This window comes from Taurulus bubalis (genome assembly GCF_910589615.1).
Source record: "Taurulus bubalis genome assembly, chromosome: 1".
NCBI classification, from domain to species: Eukaryota; Metazoa; Chordata; class Actinopteri; order Perciformes; family Cottidae; genus Taurulus; species Taurulus bubalis.
This window is the reverse complement of record NC_136589.1, coordinates 34,988,083-35,009,411: the sequence shown is the minus strand read 5'-3', so window position 1 is coordinate 35,009,411 and position 21,329 is coordinate 34,988,083. Positions and strand designations below refer to the sequence as shown.

The 21,329-nt window shown below is 46.6% G+C and overlaps 1 protein-coding gene across 1 annotated transcript in view; it reads left to right on the top strand.

Moving 5' to 3' along the window:
* znf521 (zinc finger protein 521) overlaps window positions 1–21,329 on the top strand; it is a gene marked incomplete at its 5' end in the record, with an annotated part of 90,161 nt that overhangs the window by 7,011 nt on the left and 61,821 nt on the right. The window contains 2 exons of the mRNA XM_079215085.1: window positions 202–258; window positions 6,806–7,006. Coding sequence (XP_079071211.1) covers window positions 202–258; window positions 6,806–7,006 — 258 coding nt within the window. The remainder of the gene's footprint in view (window positions 1–201; window positions 259–6,805; window positions 7,007–21,329) is intronic.

Genomic DNA, 21,329 nt, shown 5'->3' with positions numbered 1-21,329 from the left:
CCTCATACATATGAAAGGCTTGTGTGGATTCCCAAACCACAGGTTGAGCTGTCGAAAGCTGTTGAAATCTCTTGGAGTTTCCATACAGAAAAATCTCAATAGTAAATAATAAAAAAGAAGGAAATCTCAATGTGTCTAACTTGTTTTTCACTGTTAACTGTTTCTTCCCCTCTTTTTCTCCCCCTTCTCTGTTTCTGGCAGTAGAAGACAATGTGACGGAGGACCAGCACAGTCCCGGGCAGACTGCCATTCCAAGCGGTAATGCTCCATTTCATATTTCATCATTTTCGGCTGGAAAGTGGATCATGCGTCTGCTTGTGTGTGTGTGTGTGTGTGTGTGTGTGTGTGTGTGTGTCTGTAATATTTTTGTTGGGTTCAGATTGTTCAGAAAAAGTGTGCATTCCCTGTCTTTGAGGTTTTTCTGTAAACTGCATGGTTGCATGTGTCTGTGTACGAGACGGGCAGAGCGGTGGCGCTCTTCTTCTTTGTTTGTGTGCATGCATACGTGCAGGTGTGCTTATAGCTGTGTTTCTGTGTGTTCCTGCCTTTTTTCTTTTTTCCTTTTTTTTTTTACACTCTTTTTTCCCAACCCTCTGTATGATGTAGAATAGAGCTACCCAGATGAATGTGTCCTGTCTCCACGTGTGCCATTCACAGTGGCCCTCCAGGAATGGAGCGGTAATTCAGGTCAGGCTAGCAGAAAGCCCCCTATGAATGAAGCCTGCTCCTGATGCTCCACACTGTATATTTTCATTTCATTTGTCTCTGGTAAAGGTTAAGTCTCAGGCGTGGTTATTTTAAACCCGATATGGATGGTTTTGCCCAGCAGGCTGGGGACCCTCGGTACTCCTAGGCTGCCGCATTAGTCCAGCATTTACCCAGAGCTTTCTGAGTGCAAAATACGGAGGCGAGCACCACCACAATAGGTCCAGTTTATTCCCAGCTGCTTTGGACCCCAGTCTTATTGTTTCAAAACATAGGCGTTTGGCATCCAGAAGGTATTTAAAGGTAGACATCAGTCAAAGGTTTCTGACCTTTGACTGATGTATTATCCATTATCACACCTCTCATGCGTTTCCGAGAGACCCTTTAGTGCGTAATTGATTGGAGATATTTATGCCGCATTTTATTTTTTCATCTTTGGAAAAAGCAGATGTGTGTCTGCCGCTGAGTTAATGCGTATTGATAGGTATCGGTGGGCAATGCCGGGGAGAGAGACCACCTCCTCAGCCCGCTTCAACCCCTGCTCAAGGGATGAAGGACTGGGCATAAAAGGCAGACTTGCCTTGGAGACCTCCCGTCATCCAGAGCCAAAGTAGAGCTAATGAGTCTGCCTGATTACAACGACCCCCTCAGACACACGAATCTCCCCTCTCCCCATCCCTCTACCGCATCTATCTCCAGAGTGAGAGGAGACAGCCGCCACATGATCGATGTCTGCCTGTGGAGAAATCAGGAGGGCGCACAAATTAATTTCTGACTTTACTCCTTTGACTTCGTCTGACTGATTTTTCTTCTTCTCAAAATCCCCCTCTCAGGACGAATGGTCAATGGGAAAAGTGTTGTTTTGTTTTCCCCTTTAACTTTAAAAAAAAATTCCCCGCCGCTTGTGTGTCTTGATGGTAGCGGCAGCGATTCATCCTCACGGTGAAACCGCTGCCCAAGCAGGCACTTTGTAACTTCCAATTGAAAAGCAGCGGAAAAGCTTACCTGCTGGTCGTGCATTTGCCACTTTGACGGACACGGCCACAATGGCCATTAGAGTCCTGACAAGCCGAGGGCTTAATCAGACATGGTGTCAAGATCTGCCTCATAAGTAGACCCCCAGCCGTGCTCTTCTGTGACTCTGCAAGGCCCCGCATCCTGTTTCTCATTCATGTTTGATATGTAGCAAAGGCAAAGGAGAAATGCTAACAAAAGAGGCACTCTCAAAGATAGACAGTATTATGCATAGTATAGAGGGGCAGGAACAGTGTGATATCTGAGATTTAATGAGGCAGTGCGCTTTTTTACCCAGAGAGTGTCGAGCAGGCTTAAGATCTGCAGCTTGGCTTTACCACTGCGCTGCCTGTGTGTAATTATAACCACATGCTCCGTGCTTTTTCTTCTCTCTTATATATACATCCCTTCTCTCTCTCTCTCTCTCTCTCTCTCTTTCTTTCTCTCTCTCTCTCTTTCTCTCTGGCTCTCGACTTTTTTGGAAGAGGGTGTCAGCTCTGTCAAAGCGGAGTGGACTGAGACAAATGGGAGCGTTGTTACAGAGATCTGAAGGGGCGTCTGGGTGGCAAGGTGCCGGAGAGTGTGTAGAGTGGCGTAGCGTAGTGGTGCGGCGTCTGAGTCTCCGGCTCTGGCTGAGGCTGCCCACAGATCAATGTACTGCGGGGCTCACTACAGCAGGAAGAGGAAAGGACTCTTTCACTCCACCACTTCAGAAAATCATATTCTCTATTATTCATTTCCTTTGATGTTTTACTGCACTAATGGCATAGCAAGGCGCTCCGTTCAATATTATCACTCCGTGTGAGAGAGCGAGTAAGACAGGGCGAGAGAGCATTTGGTATGATCAAATGTTGTTTCTCGTTCAGCTGCTTTGATTTCCCGTCCTGTTTGTATGCTTGTATCTTTTTTTAGAGATTCTAATGGTGGATGATGCTGTCTGCGTACCTGAGCTCGTATGTGCTGCTTCCTTCACGGCTATTTGTTCTTATGGGGTCCTGTAATTGTTTCAGCATATTTTTCTTTAATTCGGCACGAATCATAACGTCATCATAAATGTACTGCATGTTTTTATTTATTTTATTTTTTTACATACAACATTTGTCTGCGTTTTTAGAGAAATGGCTTTTGACAAACCACCTTTGCTAATCTACTTTAAAATTGCAAATGCATCAAAACATTAAACAGCAATTAGTCCTTAATATGAATCCGAGGGACTTGAATCTGATAACTCAAATTGCATGTGCCGACCATATGAACAAAGATCCCCCCCCATGCAAATTGTTGAGGATCGTTAACAATCTGGCAAGTGTCAAGCACACAGCCACGTCGTCGGATCATGACATTCTTTAATGATGGGGGATCAGTGGATGTGACGGTCTAAGTGGAGAGCCCCAAATCCCATCCACACAGAGGAGGATACACTCGGAGGCACATGTGGCATTAGAATGTGGCGTGACCTATATATGGCGGGTGCTCGGCAAAAGTTTTAGATTTTTAAATAATGAGGTGCCGGCAACCGTGTGAAGGTTATTCAATCTTAATGTCCTCCTCTTTCTGACAGCCTCCCTCACTCTGATAAAGGAGCTCGCTCACCTTTGATCAGGCCTGCCGACATGTGTCGACAGAAGCTGCTCGCTGGTTGAAATAAATTCTTAATTCGAACTTGGGGGTGGGTGGTTGTAGGGTGGGTTGCCGGGGAGGAGGGGGGCATCATAGAATCAGGATCTCTGGGAAATGATGGGGAAATGAGGTGATGGGTGAGCTGGTAATGATGTTTCCGACACCGAGGTCTTTCATAGCACAAAGAAAGACTCGGGCTGAACCCTGATGCAGCGAGACGTACAGTATCCACAGGCAAGTTAGAGCAGCCCTCAGTGGTTTCACACTTTTCCTGCTTTCGGGGGCTAGACTTGAATGAATTTAAGTTTAAAACACTGACATCCATCACATGGTGCATCAAAAAAATGGCTTCATACCCAACAACAACTTTTCCGGTTCTCTATTCCTTGTTTCAGGCTCTAAATATTTAAATCTTAGACAAATCTCTAGCAAGGCTAAAGGCAGAGTTCATGGTGAGCGATAACTCTTTAGATCATAATTCTATTTTCAGGCTGTGCAGCGCCTGGCCAAATGCTTTCTTTGAGTATTCCTATACATTCATGCCCTTGCTGCTCTCCCCGTGGTCAGAGTCTCCACCTAGCTCAGTGTGTGGGCCCAGGCGGTGGGGCCACGGGTGGAGGCTCCCCTCCTAGGGACCACGAGTCCCTGGTGGGACCGAGGGAGCAGAGAAAAGAATATCAATTAAAAGGTTATAAATATTTAAGAGCAGAAATATTCAATAATATAAGGGTGGGGGGTCCAGGGGACTCTTCAACTCACAGGATGAAAGTTGTGGCATGATAAATGTCACGAGGCGCCATAAGAGACAAGAGTGTGCCTGATGGATGGACTCGCTCTCAGACAGATATTACACGGCTGTAAAGACGTCAATCACCTTCCAGATATTCACATTTTATTAGTGCAAAACTATCATGGATTTAGAATCATGAAGATTAAAAATGTCTCCTTTCAGTCAGATCTTCATCGTATTCCCCCTGTTAATAATTCCTCACTCCGAGCTACAATCATCTTACTTCGAGCTGACCTTTTTCACAATATGGATCAGCGGTCAATGTGGCTTCCCTCTTGTCCTTCCTGGCCATGCCAACTTGGTCAAGCTGATTAACGGGATTAACAAGGACGTTAGGGGGAAAATTCTCAATATGCCACACATCTTCCCCACCATATTCCACATGTGATTGTCAGCCATTCCAAGCATGCTGGTATCGATCCGCTGTCCAGCCTGTAGAGACTGGACGAGGAGGATGTCCTGATCTGATGGATTACTGTATGAGGCCCAGAGGCACTGGAACCTCAGTATTGACGTGGCTCTTTAATCCCAGAGTTGGACGTGACCTTGCCGTGTCAAGCCCTCCACCCCCCACTCTCACTCGCTCTCCTCCCACCCCCCCCGCCCAAACGTGTAGTAGTTTACACTTCCAGCGCCGCATCACAGTGGTGCACCGGGGGTCACCGGGCTCGACCGAGAGCACTGACCCAACTTGGATTCACTCGAAGCTGCAGCTGAAACTTGTCACTCGAAACGAGTGAAAACAAGCAAACAGGGATTAAACTCAGACATGCTTGAATCTCTTTAGGTTTTAATAAAAGTTCCCTGAAACTATGTGATATAAAATATGAAAAAAATAATAAAATGCATCTTTCTTCTGCACTGAGAAATGTTTTTGTTTTTTTATTGCGGTTAAAACATAAAAATGCTTTAAATGTAGCCATCCGTGGTTTTCTCTGGCGGGACTGAGCTGTAATATTAGACAAATTAATGATTCATAAAGGCCGTCGAAAAAAAAAAATCTCAGCCTTAACCTCCTCCACAGGCACCCAGTAAAAAAAAAAGTTCATATTGTGAATTCTGTGTCTGTGCATGAATCATTAGTCTATATTGTGTGGCTTTTGGACTCAGTCAGAAGTGTTTCCCCCCAGAGCCAGAAAGGCCTGCATCTGTGAGGATTGGGTTGGGATTTTCATTTTCTTGAAACACCTTCTGTTCTGTTCTGCATGGTCCCACTGGGGACCACAGTGCTGATATTTTTAGAGGGCATGTTCCGAGAGCCTCAGTCGCCAAGAGGGAAGGACAATGGAGGGTGTGATGTTACATCAATACTTGGCGCAAGTGGGGGGGAAAGGAAAAAAATATCCTGGGTGGCCTTGATGAGCCCTGGAACGCCTTTCCTCAAGGAATCTCACAGTTTAAGAGCACCCTGCAGAAGGAGGACTTAAAATGGCCGCCCCTGTGTATAGACACCTGGTGTATATATACAGCTACACCTGCGCGTGTCCGTGCACACACGCCTTTGTCCTCGAGCACTGTTAACCACGTGCTAGGCGGAGAGAAAAAATACAGGCTTCTTTCTCGCGTTCCCCTTCGGAGTTTTCCGTTCCGAGGAACACTTGCATCAGTGGGGCTTAAAATGGCTGCCGGTGAAGTGCAAGGGCTCTCCTCTCCCACAAAGCCTTAACCGGGGGTGACATGATTGTTTGATTGTAAGTATGGCTTTTTAATCAGTCTTATTGTGAAGCGTAATGGTCACAGCAGGGGAGAAAGAGGGCTGCAGGCCATGCTGCCTATTTATAAGACGCTGTCGCGGGCCAGATTTACCGCGCTTCCGAGGAAGGCTGTCGACGGCGGGCCGTGAGTGAACAACGCCAGTTTTGATTTGTCGTCCGAAATATTTAAGCGCCACGTGAAGATCTTCAGATTAGACTGCCTCCTTGAAAGATGATTCCTAGTACTGGTTCAGTCAGTCACCCACCCCTGGCACTGCTGCAGCACAAAGCCAACAAGAGACAAAACTGCAGATGGATTGAAGAATATTGATGTATGCGACCCGCGGCTGCCTGCGAGCAAGGCTGAATAATTTAGGGAAGTGTGTCGTGACGACAGCCTAACGCACACCAACTTCAATTTTTGTGTGTCTTACTGCGCTCCATACATCCACAGTTCTGGTCTAGATGTCTGGGTAATATGGCGAGGTCTGCCTCCTCCGATTGACGCCGACTGATGCAATTCAGCACTCACTGGCGGAATTTCATATTTCTTTGGTCGAGCCAGAACTGCAATCCAGGATTTATTAACTACAGATATTCCCATCAGTCTAGTTTCATATACTGAAGTTTTGCTTGGGTGAAGCAGGGCAAACACAACGTAAAATCATTTCTAATAACAGAGGCGTGTGCATGTGCATGTGTGTCTCAGATCTGTGTGAGTGTGTGAGTGCCGTGCCACCTTGTCTGTGCGTGCCTGTATATCTCTCACCCTCACCTGCCCAACCGTTCTGTTATGGCATGAGTGGTTGAGTTACAGAGGCCCAAATTGAACCTGCATTTTTATTACAGCTTTTATTATTGTTTTTATTAAATCCAGAGTCTAGAAATCCATTTTATTGTCACCCAGAGGAAGCTGTAGTGCCTCGCCGTGCGGGTCACCCCTTCTGACTATGTGGTGCTGTCATTTCCTGTGGCTCGGCAGATCCAGAGTGCGCCCTCGAGAGGGCGGCGGAGGATGGTGAGACCGGGCGTCTGAGGAAGAGGCTGCTCTCTCCAGAGGAAGCAGAAGAGGGAGAGGAGGACGACGAGGAGCCCGCGCTGCACAGCTGCGACAGCTGCCGGCAGGTGTTCGAGTCGCTGAGCGATCTCACCGAACACAAGATTAATCAATGCCAGCTGACAGGTAAACAACGTTCAGCCCACCGAGCCTCCCCTCCACTCTGCCACTCAGCTCTTCTCCCACTCTCTCTCTATGCCTTCACCAGAGAATATGCCACAATATGTGTGTTAGTATGCCGCATCGAGGGGAGCACAACACCAGACTACCACTTTCCTTGGTAGATATCCAACGCAGATTTTACACACACACACACACACACACACACACGCACACACACACACACACACACACACACACACACACACACACACACACACACACACACACAGGCCTCACGCACACAGCACATTATTTATATGTGCTGCACATCAATAGCTACAGGCGTGACACACAAATAGGCCTTCATGTGTCCTTATAGTAGATCACTGTAGGCTGCAGCACATGTATTTATAGCATGTGTTTTGTGTCCTTGCCTGTTTCAGTGTAACATTTTCACCCAGCACTTCACCAATCCTAACCTTTCACCAGAGTGTAGCATGCAGCTACGAGGTGCCACCGTAACCAGACCACCAACTGGAAACAGATCCTCGCTGCAGGAAAGTCCCTCATCCGGGCCCAATGCTAGCTAGCCGCGGTAGTAATATCTAGTGGGAGTGAAGAGAAGGATGCCATTGGCAGACTGTGTCATTGACCTGTTGATGGATGAATAGGACTATAAATACCCTGACAAGGTGGCAGACAGAACTAATGATGTGAACTGAAGGTTTCCATGTGCTTCTCCTGGACTTGCTGTCCTCCTTTTACGCATTGTGATGGGCCCGCGTCGAGAAACACCAGCCGACACACATTTTGACCAATGTTTTGGTATTTTCCTCGTCTCTGGTTATCTTGTTCGGAAACAGAACACGATGAGAGGGTCACATGTAACAATCCTGTTTCTGACGTACAGAAGCCATACCGTTTATCATCTCAAAGCAAAGCCAAAGCCCCGTTGATGAGAAAGCTAGTGGAGTCTCTTTTCTGTTTATATTCAAGCCCAGTTTGATTTCATATTTTATAACCAGCAATCAAAAAGCCACAAATTATAGGCTACTGTGGATATCCCACGAGTTGCACAAAGATTTTCCACTAACTGTAGAACAGTCTCACGAACCGAGTCCCATGTTTGTGTGTTTGTGTGTGTGTGTGTGTGTGTGTGTGTGTGTGTGTGTGTGTGTGTGTGTGTGTGTGTGTGTGTATATATAAGCGTGCACACGTGCATTCTGTCATGCCCCCCATTTGTAGCAGAAATGCACGCATGCTCGTTGGAAGAGTGACTTCATATTTGCAGGGCGCGCTTGTTTACACGTATGTGTGCCCAGGGTGTGCTCATGTGTGCAGATTCAAAGTGACGCTCAGTCGACTAAAGGTGTGAAAATCAATACACTGTTCACTTTCACATTACTGTCCTCCAACAAAAGCATGCACAGGTTTGACAGAAACTAAGTGCAGCACCTCCTGTCACCTTCTTGCATTCAATGTAACACCTATTCCCATCAAGCCAGCATTGTGAACAGTCTGTTTGGAGAAGCCAGGATATAAAAACACAAAGGGAATGCGTCATAGGGGGGGACGTGCTGCACACACTGGATGAATTTAAATCATCTTCAAATTATACTTATTTGAATGTTCTAGACACAGTCATTTGTGTTGATACCAGTTATGTATTTGATTCAGGGGCAGGCCTTCTATGTTCAGCACTGTTGCAATGTGGTCATGACTGACTCAGCCATATTCTTTTCAATAATTAAGCCTGGCTTTTATAAATGTCAATCTTACGGACAAATAACTCTTAATTGCTCAATGGCGAAAAAAAAACCACAGTTTGGATGAGAGCCCCCGTGGAAACCAAACAAAAGAATCTAATTGCCATTAGGGTATTGTGATTGCGCAGAAACACTCTATTAGTATTCAAACACAGTGGGAGAAAAGAAACTTCTAGATGGCATACTAAGTACTTTGAATGTGTGTGTGTGTGTGTGTGTGTGTGTGTGTGTGTGTGTGTGTGTGTGTTTGTGTATTCTCTGGAATATGGGAGGAGATTTCCTATGTGGCATTATGTAGACATCCATGACCAATTAATCTGCCTTACATCAAGTCTCTACTCACAGATGGATCCTTTATTAGAACCATTTTCTAATCAACCAGCAGCACCTGCTAAACCTTCCATTTTTACAATTTCAAATGTTTTATTTTTGGTAAACAAATTGCAGAGCTTGACTGGAACCAATCCACATATGGAAATTTGCTTGCTGTTCCCTGACAGAACTCAGCTCTTTCCCCCCCAGCTGATATCCCATAAGCGTATACAGTGTATTACCACAACCAGACATGCCCATATAAACCCACTACATCACATGTTTATTCTGGTCCTCATTCTCTGCGTCTGTGATCTACGGTAAAACACGAGTTTCACCACAGGAGTGAGACAAAACAGACGAAATAAAGTCTAAACAGATGCTAGCTGTATGTCGACCACGCCCGGTGGACAGAGGGAAAAGAGAAAGATGTTACATGTCACCACGATCAATGGCGGCCATTGTCTCCCCCCCGTCTGGCAGAGGTATAACACCTTTGCATGCACTTAAGCCGTGACCACTGCAGTGCGCTAAGGGAGCGCATGGGTATGGATTGCCTCGTGTCCCTGATGCGATCGGTGCTATTGATCGCACTAATGCTGGACTGCGGAGGAAGGCGAGAGTCTTGAGGAAGGGAAGGAGGGAGATGGGGAGAGAGAAAGAGAGAGGGAGAGAGTGCTGCAGGAATGCGTCCCCAGGGAGCCCGTCTTGGGCTGGGGCAGGGCTTCAGGAATGCTCCCCAGGAGATCCCAGTGAAGGCTAGGGCAGGGCTGGAAGAATGCTCCTCTAGAGAGTTGAGAGTGGAGGCTGGCTGGGGCAGGGCTGGAGGAATGTTCCCCAAGAGCACCCCTTCAACTCTGTAGCAGAAGTGGAGGGGCTCCGCGGGGGGAGAGCGCCCCCCCCCCCCCCCCCCCTCTTCTCGTCCCCCCCGGTCCCCCCCCCCTCCGGCTCCAGGATGGCTGCGGATCAGGTTTCCGTGTGGGGATCAGCATCCTGCCGACAGGGCTTTAGGCTGCCCTGGGGAGGAGACAGGAGGCTGGAGGCACTGCTATTCCATAGGCCTTTCCAAAAACACTTCACAAACGCTTTGTCTCACTGTATTGTCTGTGCACCCCTGTATTGTTACCGATCCTTCGTGGAGAAAGAGAAACAGTGTCTGCAGTTTGACTTTTGTTCTCAGTTGGCACAAGACATGTTCATCTGCTGGAAATGAGATTTCGGTGGTAGGCAAGGAACCGTGCCCTCAGACCTACTCGCCAAAGAAAGTCCCTGCTCCGCAGCTCATTTCAACCTGTTTACTAGCTAGCCCACACTGTAAATAAAAATAACACATCCAGCTCAGAGTTTAATTCAAAAAAGAATTGCATTTTCATAAAGCCTCTCACTGTCATCTCGCCACGTCTCTGAAGGTATTTGAATAGTCCAGTGCACACATGGGCTGGCAGCCTGGTGGCCATTCTTTCATTACGGGTCCAGCTCCCTTGAGCAACACCTTTTCTCGTGTCCTTCACTAGAGGAGGGGCATGGCTACTCCCCCCCCCCTTGAGAGATCTGTGCCCTGCTATTTTAACCCTCTGTGAGATGACCTTTTTAATAAGTGTCTTTCTCTGTTTTCCTGCCGGCCACTGCGCGAGCAAACAGAGCATGTCTTCTGCTTCCCTTAGATAAAGGAATCAATCAGAGAGGGTGCAACAGAGAAAGAGAGGGAGATAACTGGGCCATATATGGATTTATGTTATGTAGATTTCCCCTTTCTTCTTCCCCGTAGACATTGCAAAATGCACTCAGCTTCAATAAAATACGTTTCAGATTTATGAGAAAAATACAAATGAAATATTAATACTCTGTGAAAAACAATAAGATCCCCCTACAATGAAGAGGGTGGTAATATGATAGAAATAGTTTAGACAAATTTCTAATATGAAGTCTATGTTTGCAACGGGGATCCAGACACATTTTTGAAACCCACTGATATATGTTTTCCCCTTCTCCGTTCCCAACCATGACATGTTTGTTTGAAGTGTTTGAATTCATTTACATCAAGTCGTTGGGTCAGCAGCATGGAAACATTCAGTAATACCCTCGACTATGAACAGGCTCCTGGCAGTCATTGTTTTCTGCTAACTGTTTCCAACAGGCTCCTATTGGTTGTACTGGGGTTGTCTTTCTTTTTTTCAACTAACTTTGTGTATTGATCCAACAGCTGCTTTGTGGCTGCCAAGAAGAATGTGCCAAACTGCATAGACTTTATTTGCTTCAAAAGGGCTCACATAAGAGGAAAGCGGCACGAGCAAGACCTGATTAGCCGAACTCTGAGCCACTGCCGTTCATCAGAAATTCTGCTGTGTTTTTTGCCGGGGCGTCTTGCGACATCCTGGTACAAAGAGCAGCACACTGATTACAAGGCTTTGAAAGGAGGAGAGGCGGTCAGGGGAGAATAGCTACTTCTGGCACAACGCAGCCACTGAAAAGAGACCTCATGCTAGAGTGAGCTCTCAGAATTGGGCTTGAATCTTTCCTGTGTGTGTGTGTGTGTGTGTGTGTGTGTGTGTGTGTGTGTGTGTGTGTGTGTGTGTGTGAGAGAGTGTCTATGGGAGAAAGAGGAATAGGTAAGGAGAGAAAGAGAGGCTGAGAAAGAAAGGGAGTATTAAAGTAGATGTTTGACTCCGCGGCGCACCATCCCTGCGCGTTTCCTCGCTGTGCGACCGTGCCAGTAACGTTAACAGGAATGTCATTAGGAATTCAAAGCATATGCCCTCGTGAGGACGCCCTCGTTCTCTCTCCCCAGTGCTTCACACCGCACACATTATGCACTGTATAAAGTATTTATTGGTCTTTGTCAGACGAGGGCTGCGTTTTCTGCAGAAAAAAAACAATCAAAAATATGAAAAGAGGAGCCTGCGTTTTATGCGCGCGTCTGTGTGTTCATAGCAGGGATGGCGATGGCCAGCACTATTCATATTCACATGCTCCTTCATCCCCCCCAAAAAACAAAAAAAACGCTCTGTCTCTTTTGCTTGCTCAATCAGTCATCCGCTTAGGCATGCAAACACACACACGCAGACACGTGTTAATGCGCACGCGCGCACACACGCTCCTTTCCGCAGCACCTGCGCGCTTGCACTTTGCATTTTAGACGACACATAATTCATCGCCCAAGAGGGTAAACACATGCTGGGACTTCATCCAGCTGACCTCTTTCTTAAGTAGGTAGCCACAATAGCAGGGGTGGCGTGTGGACACAACCTCATGTTCTCACCTAGAAGTACGCGCTCAGAAAGAAAACAGCATATCAGCCACACTGCTGTTATTTTCACCCTCAACTGTGTAGCATCCCTTTGAAACTACTGACTTCGGTGGAGTGACAAAGACGTGGCCATGGAGCGGTTGTCTCGGTTTCTCTTGCTCTCTTCATCTCTCCCTGGCCCTGGCTCTGCTTGCTCTTTGTTCACTCTCCTCCTCAGCCTGCAAGTCTTTTTCAGCGGCACAAGCAGAAGAATGGCACATTAAATCTTAATAGGACTGCGTCTGGCCGTGTTGAATTGCAGAGCGTGTTAAGCCGGCGCTTTCCTCCCCCTTGGCACACGCTCGTGGAAGTGGAAAACAATTGAATAAAAGAAACCGCTCCCTCCCTCTGTAACACAAGTGACTTTGGCTGCTCAGCTGAAGCTATGAGACTGAACTGACTCCGCTCACAAATGACATAAGCCCTCGCTGAGAAACTGTAACATAAATGGCATTAGTCCTTTTCTAAAATGCACAGCCACACTCTAGAAGGTAGACGCAGGATTTACCTGGCCACCCACAATGTAGCTGTTGCATATATTCCCAGCATAAAACTCAGCCCTTAAATCCTAGTTGCCTGTTGGTTGAGACAAATGCAGTAGGGTAAAAGAGGGACACAACTAGCCAGGAGAGACAGGTGAAATAAATTGAGACATGGGAAGGACAGAGATAGAAAAGGGGGATGGGTAAAAGACAAAGAAGTGGAGAGAGAGACGCAGTCAAGGTAGGAGAGAGCCAATCTTTGCAGCAGCAGCCGCGATGTGAGTCCAGGCCTGCTTTGTAAGGCAGTCAGAGGTGGTAATTAGTCAGTGATGAGTTGACTGGTTGTGTGTCCAGTGCACGGCACTGCTGGGTGGGGCTGTGGGAGGTAGATAAGGCCAGCAGTGGGCTTATCTCTGAGAAGGACAGGCACCAGGCCTGCCAGGCAAATCCACCCACAGACCAGCCGCATTTTTATTAACAACATCATTAATGCCAGACAGGTTATGTGCAGTGGCTCAGAGCAGAGACAGCTAAAAGTAAAAAAAAAAACAAACAGTCTCAATTCCTGCTTGGCCGGCCAGTCTAAAGTACATAGGCACCGGTTGACGTGTTTTGAAAGCAAGGAGCTTGTGGAGATGTTTACCAGGTAGGCAGCCAACGGAAGGGCACGGAGAGCGAGCTTGGATCTTACCTCTGGGTTTTGCTCACTCTCCTCCGGGTCCCCAGAATTCAAATGATTTTCTTTTTTTCTCTCTTTCAAACGTGGGACTGCGCACCAGAATAATGATGAAGCAGATACAGAGAAACATAGGAATGAACAAAAAACTTTACGGACATCCTAGGCTCGGTTTTCTGACAAATGCTTTGTGAAATGTTGGTTTGGGTTTTTTTCCTCTCTTTTTTGAATCTGCAAAGGAAAATCAGCAGTGCATGGTACAGTTTATTTGTACCTAAAATACATAAAATACAATGTTAAGCTAAAAATGCAACTACCTTATGGCGTTTTTTGTTTTTTTTACACTTTTGTGAGCAGTAATCTGATTTCCTTTGATCAGATGGCACCTTAACAGGTTGGCTTGCTATGTATTGATTTTTATAAGCAATCGTGTGAAGTGCCTATCGTGAACAAACACACGGTTTGTAATCAACACTCTCCTCTCAGTTTTTCAACAGCATGTTTCCCTTCAATAACTTACACCAGGAGTTGACAGGATGTAACATGGCTTTGAGACAAAGACAAGTTCACCAATCGAGACGTACCTCATCCACAAACACCTTTTAGAAACATCTACAGGCTTTGAAATCCTGTCAATACTCCCTAATGAAAAGGTCATAGCATTTAGCTTGTGTCTGCATGGAAGTGTTCTGCACATTGATCCCCATAAGGCCTTTTCCCTTAGATGACTCTTGCCAAACTCACCAGTAATGGGAGGAGAGGAAGGAGGGAGATGGAGGGCGGTGGAAAGAGTGACCAGTCCGACAGGTTTATGTCTCCCCGCAGGCTGAGCTCCATGGAGCGGGCCCGCAGGAAGGAGCGGAGCCAGCTGTGACGGCATCCTGCTAGCCACTGTGGTTTCGGAACTTTGGGGCTACAACTACGACTCAACGTTTCCCCCTCTCCTCTACCCCTCCCAGGGGCTGTTTTTGTTGGCCAGGGGGTAGTGTTTGGGTGGGGGCTGCTCTGGGGCTCTGTGGAACAGCCCCTCCTATGCTTCAGGATATGGCGAGTTCAGCCACCCACAAGGACAGGGATTCTCAAATATCATGTGAAGTAACACACTTGTTCCTTAGTGCTAATTGCCATTTTCGGACTGGAAGGTGGGTTCATAAATTGAGTTTTATGGGCAGGATGGGTGTCGTTTAAGGTCTCCAAGGCCACCAGCTGGACTATGCTTTGGCAGAGGGAACATTGTGTATCGGTACAGCATGTAATGGTTTAACAGTAAAGCCATGCTGTCAGGTAATACAGAGATGTCCTCTTAATGGTAAGAGCAGTGGACAGTAGGGGGTCCAACGCCGCTGAGAATGTAAAGGTCATCTAATCTATTCCACCTCCAACCTGCCTGGCTCATCGATCATCCTGGAGGAGTCAATCGATTTGATCAGAGAGCCTCTCCAAAGAGATGGCCTCCCAACGAGTGGCTGGGATTCTGTGGAAGGCTGCAGAGTGTGCCAGCTTGGTACATGTCTCCCTGATAAACCAAGACATTAAAATCCCTAATTAAATAGTAACTCGCCACCTGCGGTAGCCATTCTCTAAATAAGCCGCTGATTTAAGACGGCAACGAACATGCAACTGTTACTTTCACTTCATCATGTTATCAAGCTCATTCTATATGCAACGCATGTACGCTGAAATGAGATAAAAAAAAAATAAAAAAAACAGCAGGACTGACTGATAGCTGTGGTAAACAGAGTGGTAATCTGTATATTGGGACATTATGTGCCCCCAGTCAAAGCATGATGCATCTTTCTCATCATGAACTTGGTTTGTAGAACATACCCCACAAACAAAGTCAACAGACAAAACCATCGTGTGATTGGATTTTAATCCAATTGCATTATTATTCAGGCCTCCCATTGGCCATTCATTACTCTCACATGGAGCTTGTGTGGGTTGTTATCACCCAATCAGGCTCAAGACTGTATTCTGGAGAGCATGCTTTCGTTTGCATCCTCTAAACCCTGTGAGCCTTCCCTCTCTCCGGGCCCCGCCAACGGAATACCTAATTCCAAAGTAAACTGATTGCTCTCTCCAACAAGATTACGCTGTGATGATGTTAGCCAAATGAGACCGCTATTCGGATGCAACCAGGGCAGGCAAGGATGCTTACCGCAAGATGACTGATCAGCATGTTAAGAGAAACGAGGTTGGGATCTAAAAAATAAAAAGGGAGGCAAAACCGACGGATAGAAATCGAAAGAGTGTGAGAGAGTTGTGAGCGTGGGGGTAAGCAGAAATGTAATTTGCTTCTCACCTCAGGCGACTGGGCTCTGAGGCCAGTAAATATGCAAACAAGCTGAGCCTGGCCATCAATATGAAGACCCTAGATGATTACTAATCTCCACCACAGAAGTAGATTGAGGTCTGTTCAGCAGCGCCATGCAACATGAGGGGGAAAAAAAGAGGGAGGTTAGAGTCCAAACCACATCTCCATATTGGCCACAACATTATGCACAACTCAGAGTTAAGGGTATATCTGACCTTCAGTTTGAGATATACTAGGCTATTCCTGATGCATACAAATCAGCCATAACACACCATTGCAAATATAGGCGTCTTAAACCTAAGGATTTAATCTTAACATCAGAATGTAAATATAATTCAGAAACTAATGCCATAACTTCTCAGTAACTTTGAACCTTGTTCTCAACTCGCCCGGCCTTTTCATCATGGAGAACTCCTTGTCAGATATGAGCTCCTCGACACGAGGCACAGTAGTTTACCAGCCCATTGTCATTCCCCATCCGTAATCCGGGATAAAAAAACCTATGGGACACGGACCGGGCTGGAGTTATTAGGTGTGTGCGTGGCTTACCCAGACAGCTAGATAAACCAGATGCCTCGGGATGGCCAGGGGTCATCTCTCTGTGAGAACAAGTTGTTGATGTCCTTGTTTCTCTCCACCTCTTCTTTGCCCGCACTCCTGCTCTCGCCCCTCTTCATCGTCCCTTCTCTCGCCTTCTTTCTTTCTTTCTTTCTTTCTTTCTCGCTTTCTGTCTGTCTGTCTCTCCCTTGATTGTTGTGCACAGTCATCTCAAACACAGAGGTCCGTGTTGGAGCTTAGCAGTTGAAGAACCTGTCAGCTAAAGGGAAGGAGGAAAGACAGACAGGGGAGCTGTCTTTGGCCCTAGGTTGAATGCCTGAGGGTGTACTACGTGTGGAGGATAGTTAGTGCAGTACGACGCACCGCAGTCTGCAGGTGAATCCTCTCATTTTTCAGGAGACTTAATGCATTCAAATCATTACCTCTAGGGGGGAGTGTTATGACTTTCTGTTCCAGGGGAACCTTGATATGAAATGCAGCAAAAGTTGTCTTTTTTATTTTTTTCATTTTATTTCTAAATACAGCAGGAGGGCCATGTAAAAGGAATATATATTCTAAGAATGGCTTCCCAGTCCTAAACATAATTGACTATTCCTTGTATTTTAGAGTGTGTTTCCAGCATTGAGCTTTACCCTCTGCAGTGAGTGCACAAGGCTTGAGGATGTTTACCTGGCATGGTGCCTGTTGTAGCTGCCCTCCTGTTGAGGAATAGCAGGTCAGGCTATAGCTTTGTGTTTGTTTGTTTATTTGTGCATGTGCGCATTTTTTTGCGGGTGTGTATGAGTTTGAGAATTGTGTGTGTGTGCTTGTGTGTGTGTGTGGAGGAGGGGGAGATCATGAGGATGGAAAGGGTCAGAGAGCTCGTTGCATTCAGCCAGGGAAAAAAGCAAGATGAATCTCCAATGTAAGCATTTATTTTTCAGGAGCGGGTGGGATGGGAGGGTATGTGGGTGGTGTGCAACTGGACTTTCAATCCAACTGAACCATCTATCTGCTCAGCCATCAATCTTCCCCTCTCTCTGCACCTATATTCATTCACCCATCCAGCCATTTATCCATCCTTGCCGTGGTCAAAGGGCCATGTCTCTTCGTGGCCCTGGTAATCTAGACCAATTTCCTCTGCAATTTATTTCCCAGCCAACCACCCACCTGGTCAAGCAGCATCAGGCTTCTCAAGGTAGAGCCACTCATCCCAGCAAGCCTCTTTCTCACCAATCACATCCTGTTTTTTTCCTCCTCAAGCCTCAGATCTTTTGTGTTTTTGAAGTTTGATTCCACTACCGGAGTAATGCAACCTTTCCTCCTCCCTTTGCTGTAAACTCTGACACTCTCGGCTGCCATTGTTTACGTCTAATGTCCTTACCCTTCTCCGTCTTTGTTTTCTATTATCACCTTCCATTTCTATCCGGATGGCTCTCTCTGCTGCCTCCCCTCTTTCTTTCTCTCTCCCTTCCTCCCTCCCTCCATCCTGTCATGGCTCCTCAGTATTCTGCTGCTGTCTTGTGTGGAGTGATTTTGCCCAGACACGTCTGGCTCTGGGTAAAGTGCGGTCCCCAGAGTGCGCGCTCCGCAGCCCCCAGGTCGCCGGCACCATGAATACATTATGATCCCCATTTCCATCCTGTTGCCACGGCAGCACTTTTTGAGCCGCAGGGCGATTAAGACGTGTGCTGTCGATACCCTGATAGGAGCGAAAGTTGGATCTGGAAGCTGGCCTTTGATCAGATTCCATCCTCCTGCCTGCTATTGGTGGCTCGACACAGGAAGACGAAGGGGAGGTCTTTTGGGCTTCTTATTAGTTCGACAGGCTCACCTGCTGTACATAAGCACACCATACATCCTCAAGCTCATTTCCCCCACCTCTCTGCTTTATCTCCTTTCCTGCCTGAAACCATTTCCCTCCCTGATTCTCACTTCCGTTGCTCCTCCCCATCGCCGCAGTTCAGCTAAGGCAGCATTATACGCAGTCTCTCCCCGCTCTCTGATATTCTGCTTTCCTCACAAAGGAAGCAACTCCCTTACCTTTTATTGTTTCCTTTTTTTCTTTAAGGGATGATGTATAAAACATGGTGCCTCAGGTAGAGGATGTTGGGTAGGAAGCCATGTCCCCCTAAATGGCCAGCCGTGTGCATGCGCCTAACACTTCACTGAGCAATCTGTCAACATGTCAGCAACACATGTTTTGTAAAAAGCCTCTGGTGGGAGCCAGGGGAAAAAAGGCACTCTTGCCAGACCAGAGAGGAAATGCTTTTTTCTCCTCCATGCAGTGGATTTTATATCGCTGGTGCTCGGTCCCACGGGCCCCCCACCACCATCACCCTCCCCTTCCCCAGACATACACCCGTTGTCTGCACTTCAGAAATTTGAACTGGGGACCCTCGAGGGGGTTTACTGGGAAGGTGGGGGAAGTCTGGGAGGGAGGGGCTCCCTCTTTTTGAGTGCGTATGAAATTGTGAAGGTATATTGTGGCAGGTCCCCAAGCGGTCTTTTCTAATACCTGAGTTTCTGGCGAAGCTGGAAATTACCAGCGGCTCCCCCGAGGGACGGCTTTATCCACACCAGGAAGGGGAGCAGAACTCAGTGGGGAGGTTACTTAATGCATGGCTGAAATAAAAGAATTTCTGAGACAGAGGCTGAAAAGCAAGCTTTTTTCTGTTTCAACTCCCACCTCCCCCTATCCCTCACTCCCGTTCCCTCTCTCTTTTCCTCCCCAGTAGTATAGTTTACTACTCTCTGCCTTCTCTTGAAGGGTTCTAGTTTAATAAACTTTCAGAGGATCCTGCTGGTGTAGACAGCTAGACAAATACCCTTGTGTGTTCTCTTTTGTCGGAGATACAGCTTTTTGTTATGTTCTTGCAAATTTGATTTCTCCCTCTGTCTTTCGTTTTTCTCCGCCGCCCTCTGTCTCTCTCCCTTTCTGCATTTGTCTTCATCTCCCTCGTCCTCCTCTCCCTTTCTGTCTCCCTCCTCGACGCGCACACACACACACACACACACACACACACACACACAGTCAAACTCTGTCTCTTGCGGTTGGGTTTATTGTTTGGTCTGTCTCTCCGTTCTCCCCCTCTGTGCTCCCTTTTGTTTTCTGTATGTTTTGTTGTATTGTGCAGAGAGGCAGAGATGCAGATAGAATGCAGACAGTTTGCCCTGGGTGAAGAGTGCGCACGAGCACCCTTGGTATCTATTTACCAAGACACATTCATCTATCTACACATGACCAAATGTATAAAACTCCACCGTCTTTTTTAGACACAGGGCGTTCATCATCAAAGAGATTTAATGCATAATGTTTTGAGGGCAATTTACTCATCCCAGTATGGCCTTATTTCCCAACGATTGTATGCAAGGATGCCCTTTTACTTAGTAATCAGCACCTGTATTTATGTCCATGGATCATTAATCTTGTCCATAACATTAAAAATAAAACAACATTACAATCTCATCATATGTATGAACCGCCTCTCTCTCTCTCTCTCTCTCTCTCTCTCTCTCTCTCTCTCTCTCTCTCTCTCTCTCTCTCTCTCTCTCTCTTTCTCTCCCTCTCTCTCTCTCTCTCTCTCTCCCCCCACGCTCTACTGTTGGTAAATAATTCAACCTTTCCCTGTAACAAGTGCTGGCCTTAATAGGGAGCAGTACCTGTAGTTGGGATAAACAAGGCAGCCGGCCTCACCAGTGAAACAGAGGGATTTGAGCTCCATGAGGGCAGAGAAATAAGTTGTTTCCTTCTGAAAGGCAGAGCAGACTGGCTGACATTAATTAAACCCTATAGGATAAAGGTTATCTGAGGCCTAGCAAAGCAGAGTGCATGTGGGATGTTGTGTCTGCTGCATCCTAATCAAGACTTCTTCTTAAAGTGACATGTGTGGGCTTGGGCATGTGTAATGTGTTGTGCTGTTATGTTCCTTAATGCGTCTCAGAGATCAATGTATGTAACAACGTTTCATCTTCAGTTACGAATGCAAGTTAAATAAACAACAGAAAAATATGAGGAACAATATAGCCACCACCTCTGCTGCATTTTCAGTGTTCTGCACATTCCTAAAAATAAAGACTGAGGCAACTTCCTAGAGAGCTCCATGTTCGAAAAACACTGTGTTGCCCACCATGCGCTGTTGTGGGAGGTGTGCCTCCTCACCAGAGATCCTCCCATGGTGCACCTGTGACTGAGTCACCTGACCCGAGCATCAGCATGGCGCTCGGGTGCCATTGCTCATGTTTTACAAATTACCCAGGGGGTCGTGCACCACCTCTGTGCCCATATTTCCTCCCTGCTGTAGGCATAGTGCGTGGGATTATATTCCCCAAATTCAACTCCTCCCTCAGACAATGAACAGCCGCAGAGACGACAGTCACCTCACTAACCCAAGAACACGAAGGAAAATACAAATTAAGGCAGGGAGAAAGCACTGCTCTGACCTATTGGCCTCCTATGTTTGTGCTGGATATATGCTGGTAAAAGAAAAAAGCATGGATCCTGTTTCCAGGCGAGTAGAGCTCTTTGTGTTATGTGTGTGTCATCAGGACTCCAAAGTTAATCTTAGAACATCTATTTATCTGCTCTCTCTTCGTCACTCGTCAACCTATTTGCATGCCAAATGTAATTAAAGGTCACCATATTGGTAATATTCTTTTAATATTAAATATAGTCTTGTAAAACCGCCACTGGAGGCAACGGGGGGTTTATTACCACCTCACTGTATGGCCTTTCTATATTAGTGGTACAGTAACACCAGCTCTTTCACAGTAATAGCATAATAGTAATGGCTTCTCCTTTCATATACAGATAAAGGCTGATGTCCTCTCGTCGACAAGCCCAATGAAAAGTAATTAGCTGATATGAATGTTGCTGTCAGTGATAACTGATATTGGGGCACTATTACATTCACTCTCTGGAATGATGATCCTTGAAATGGGTTCATCACAGTGAGCTGCATATTCGGATTCAAG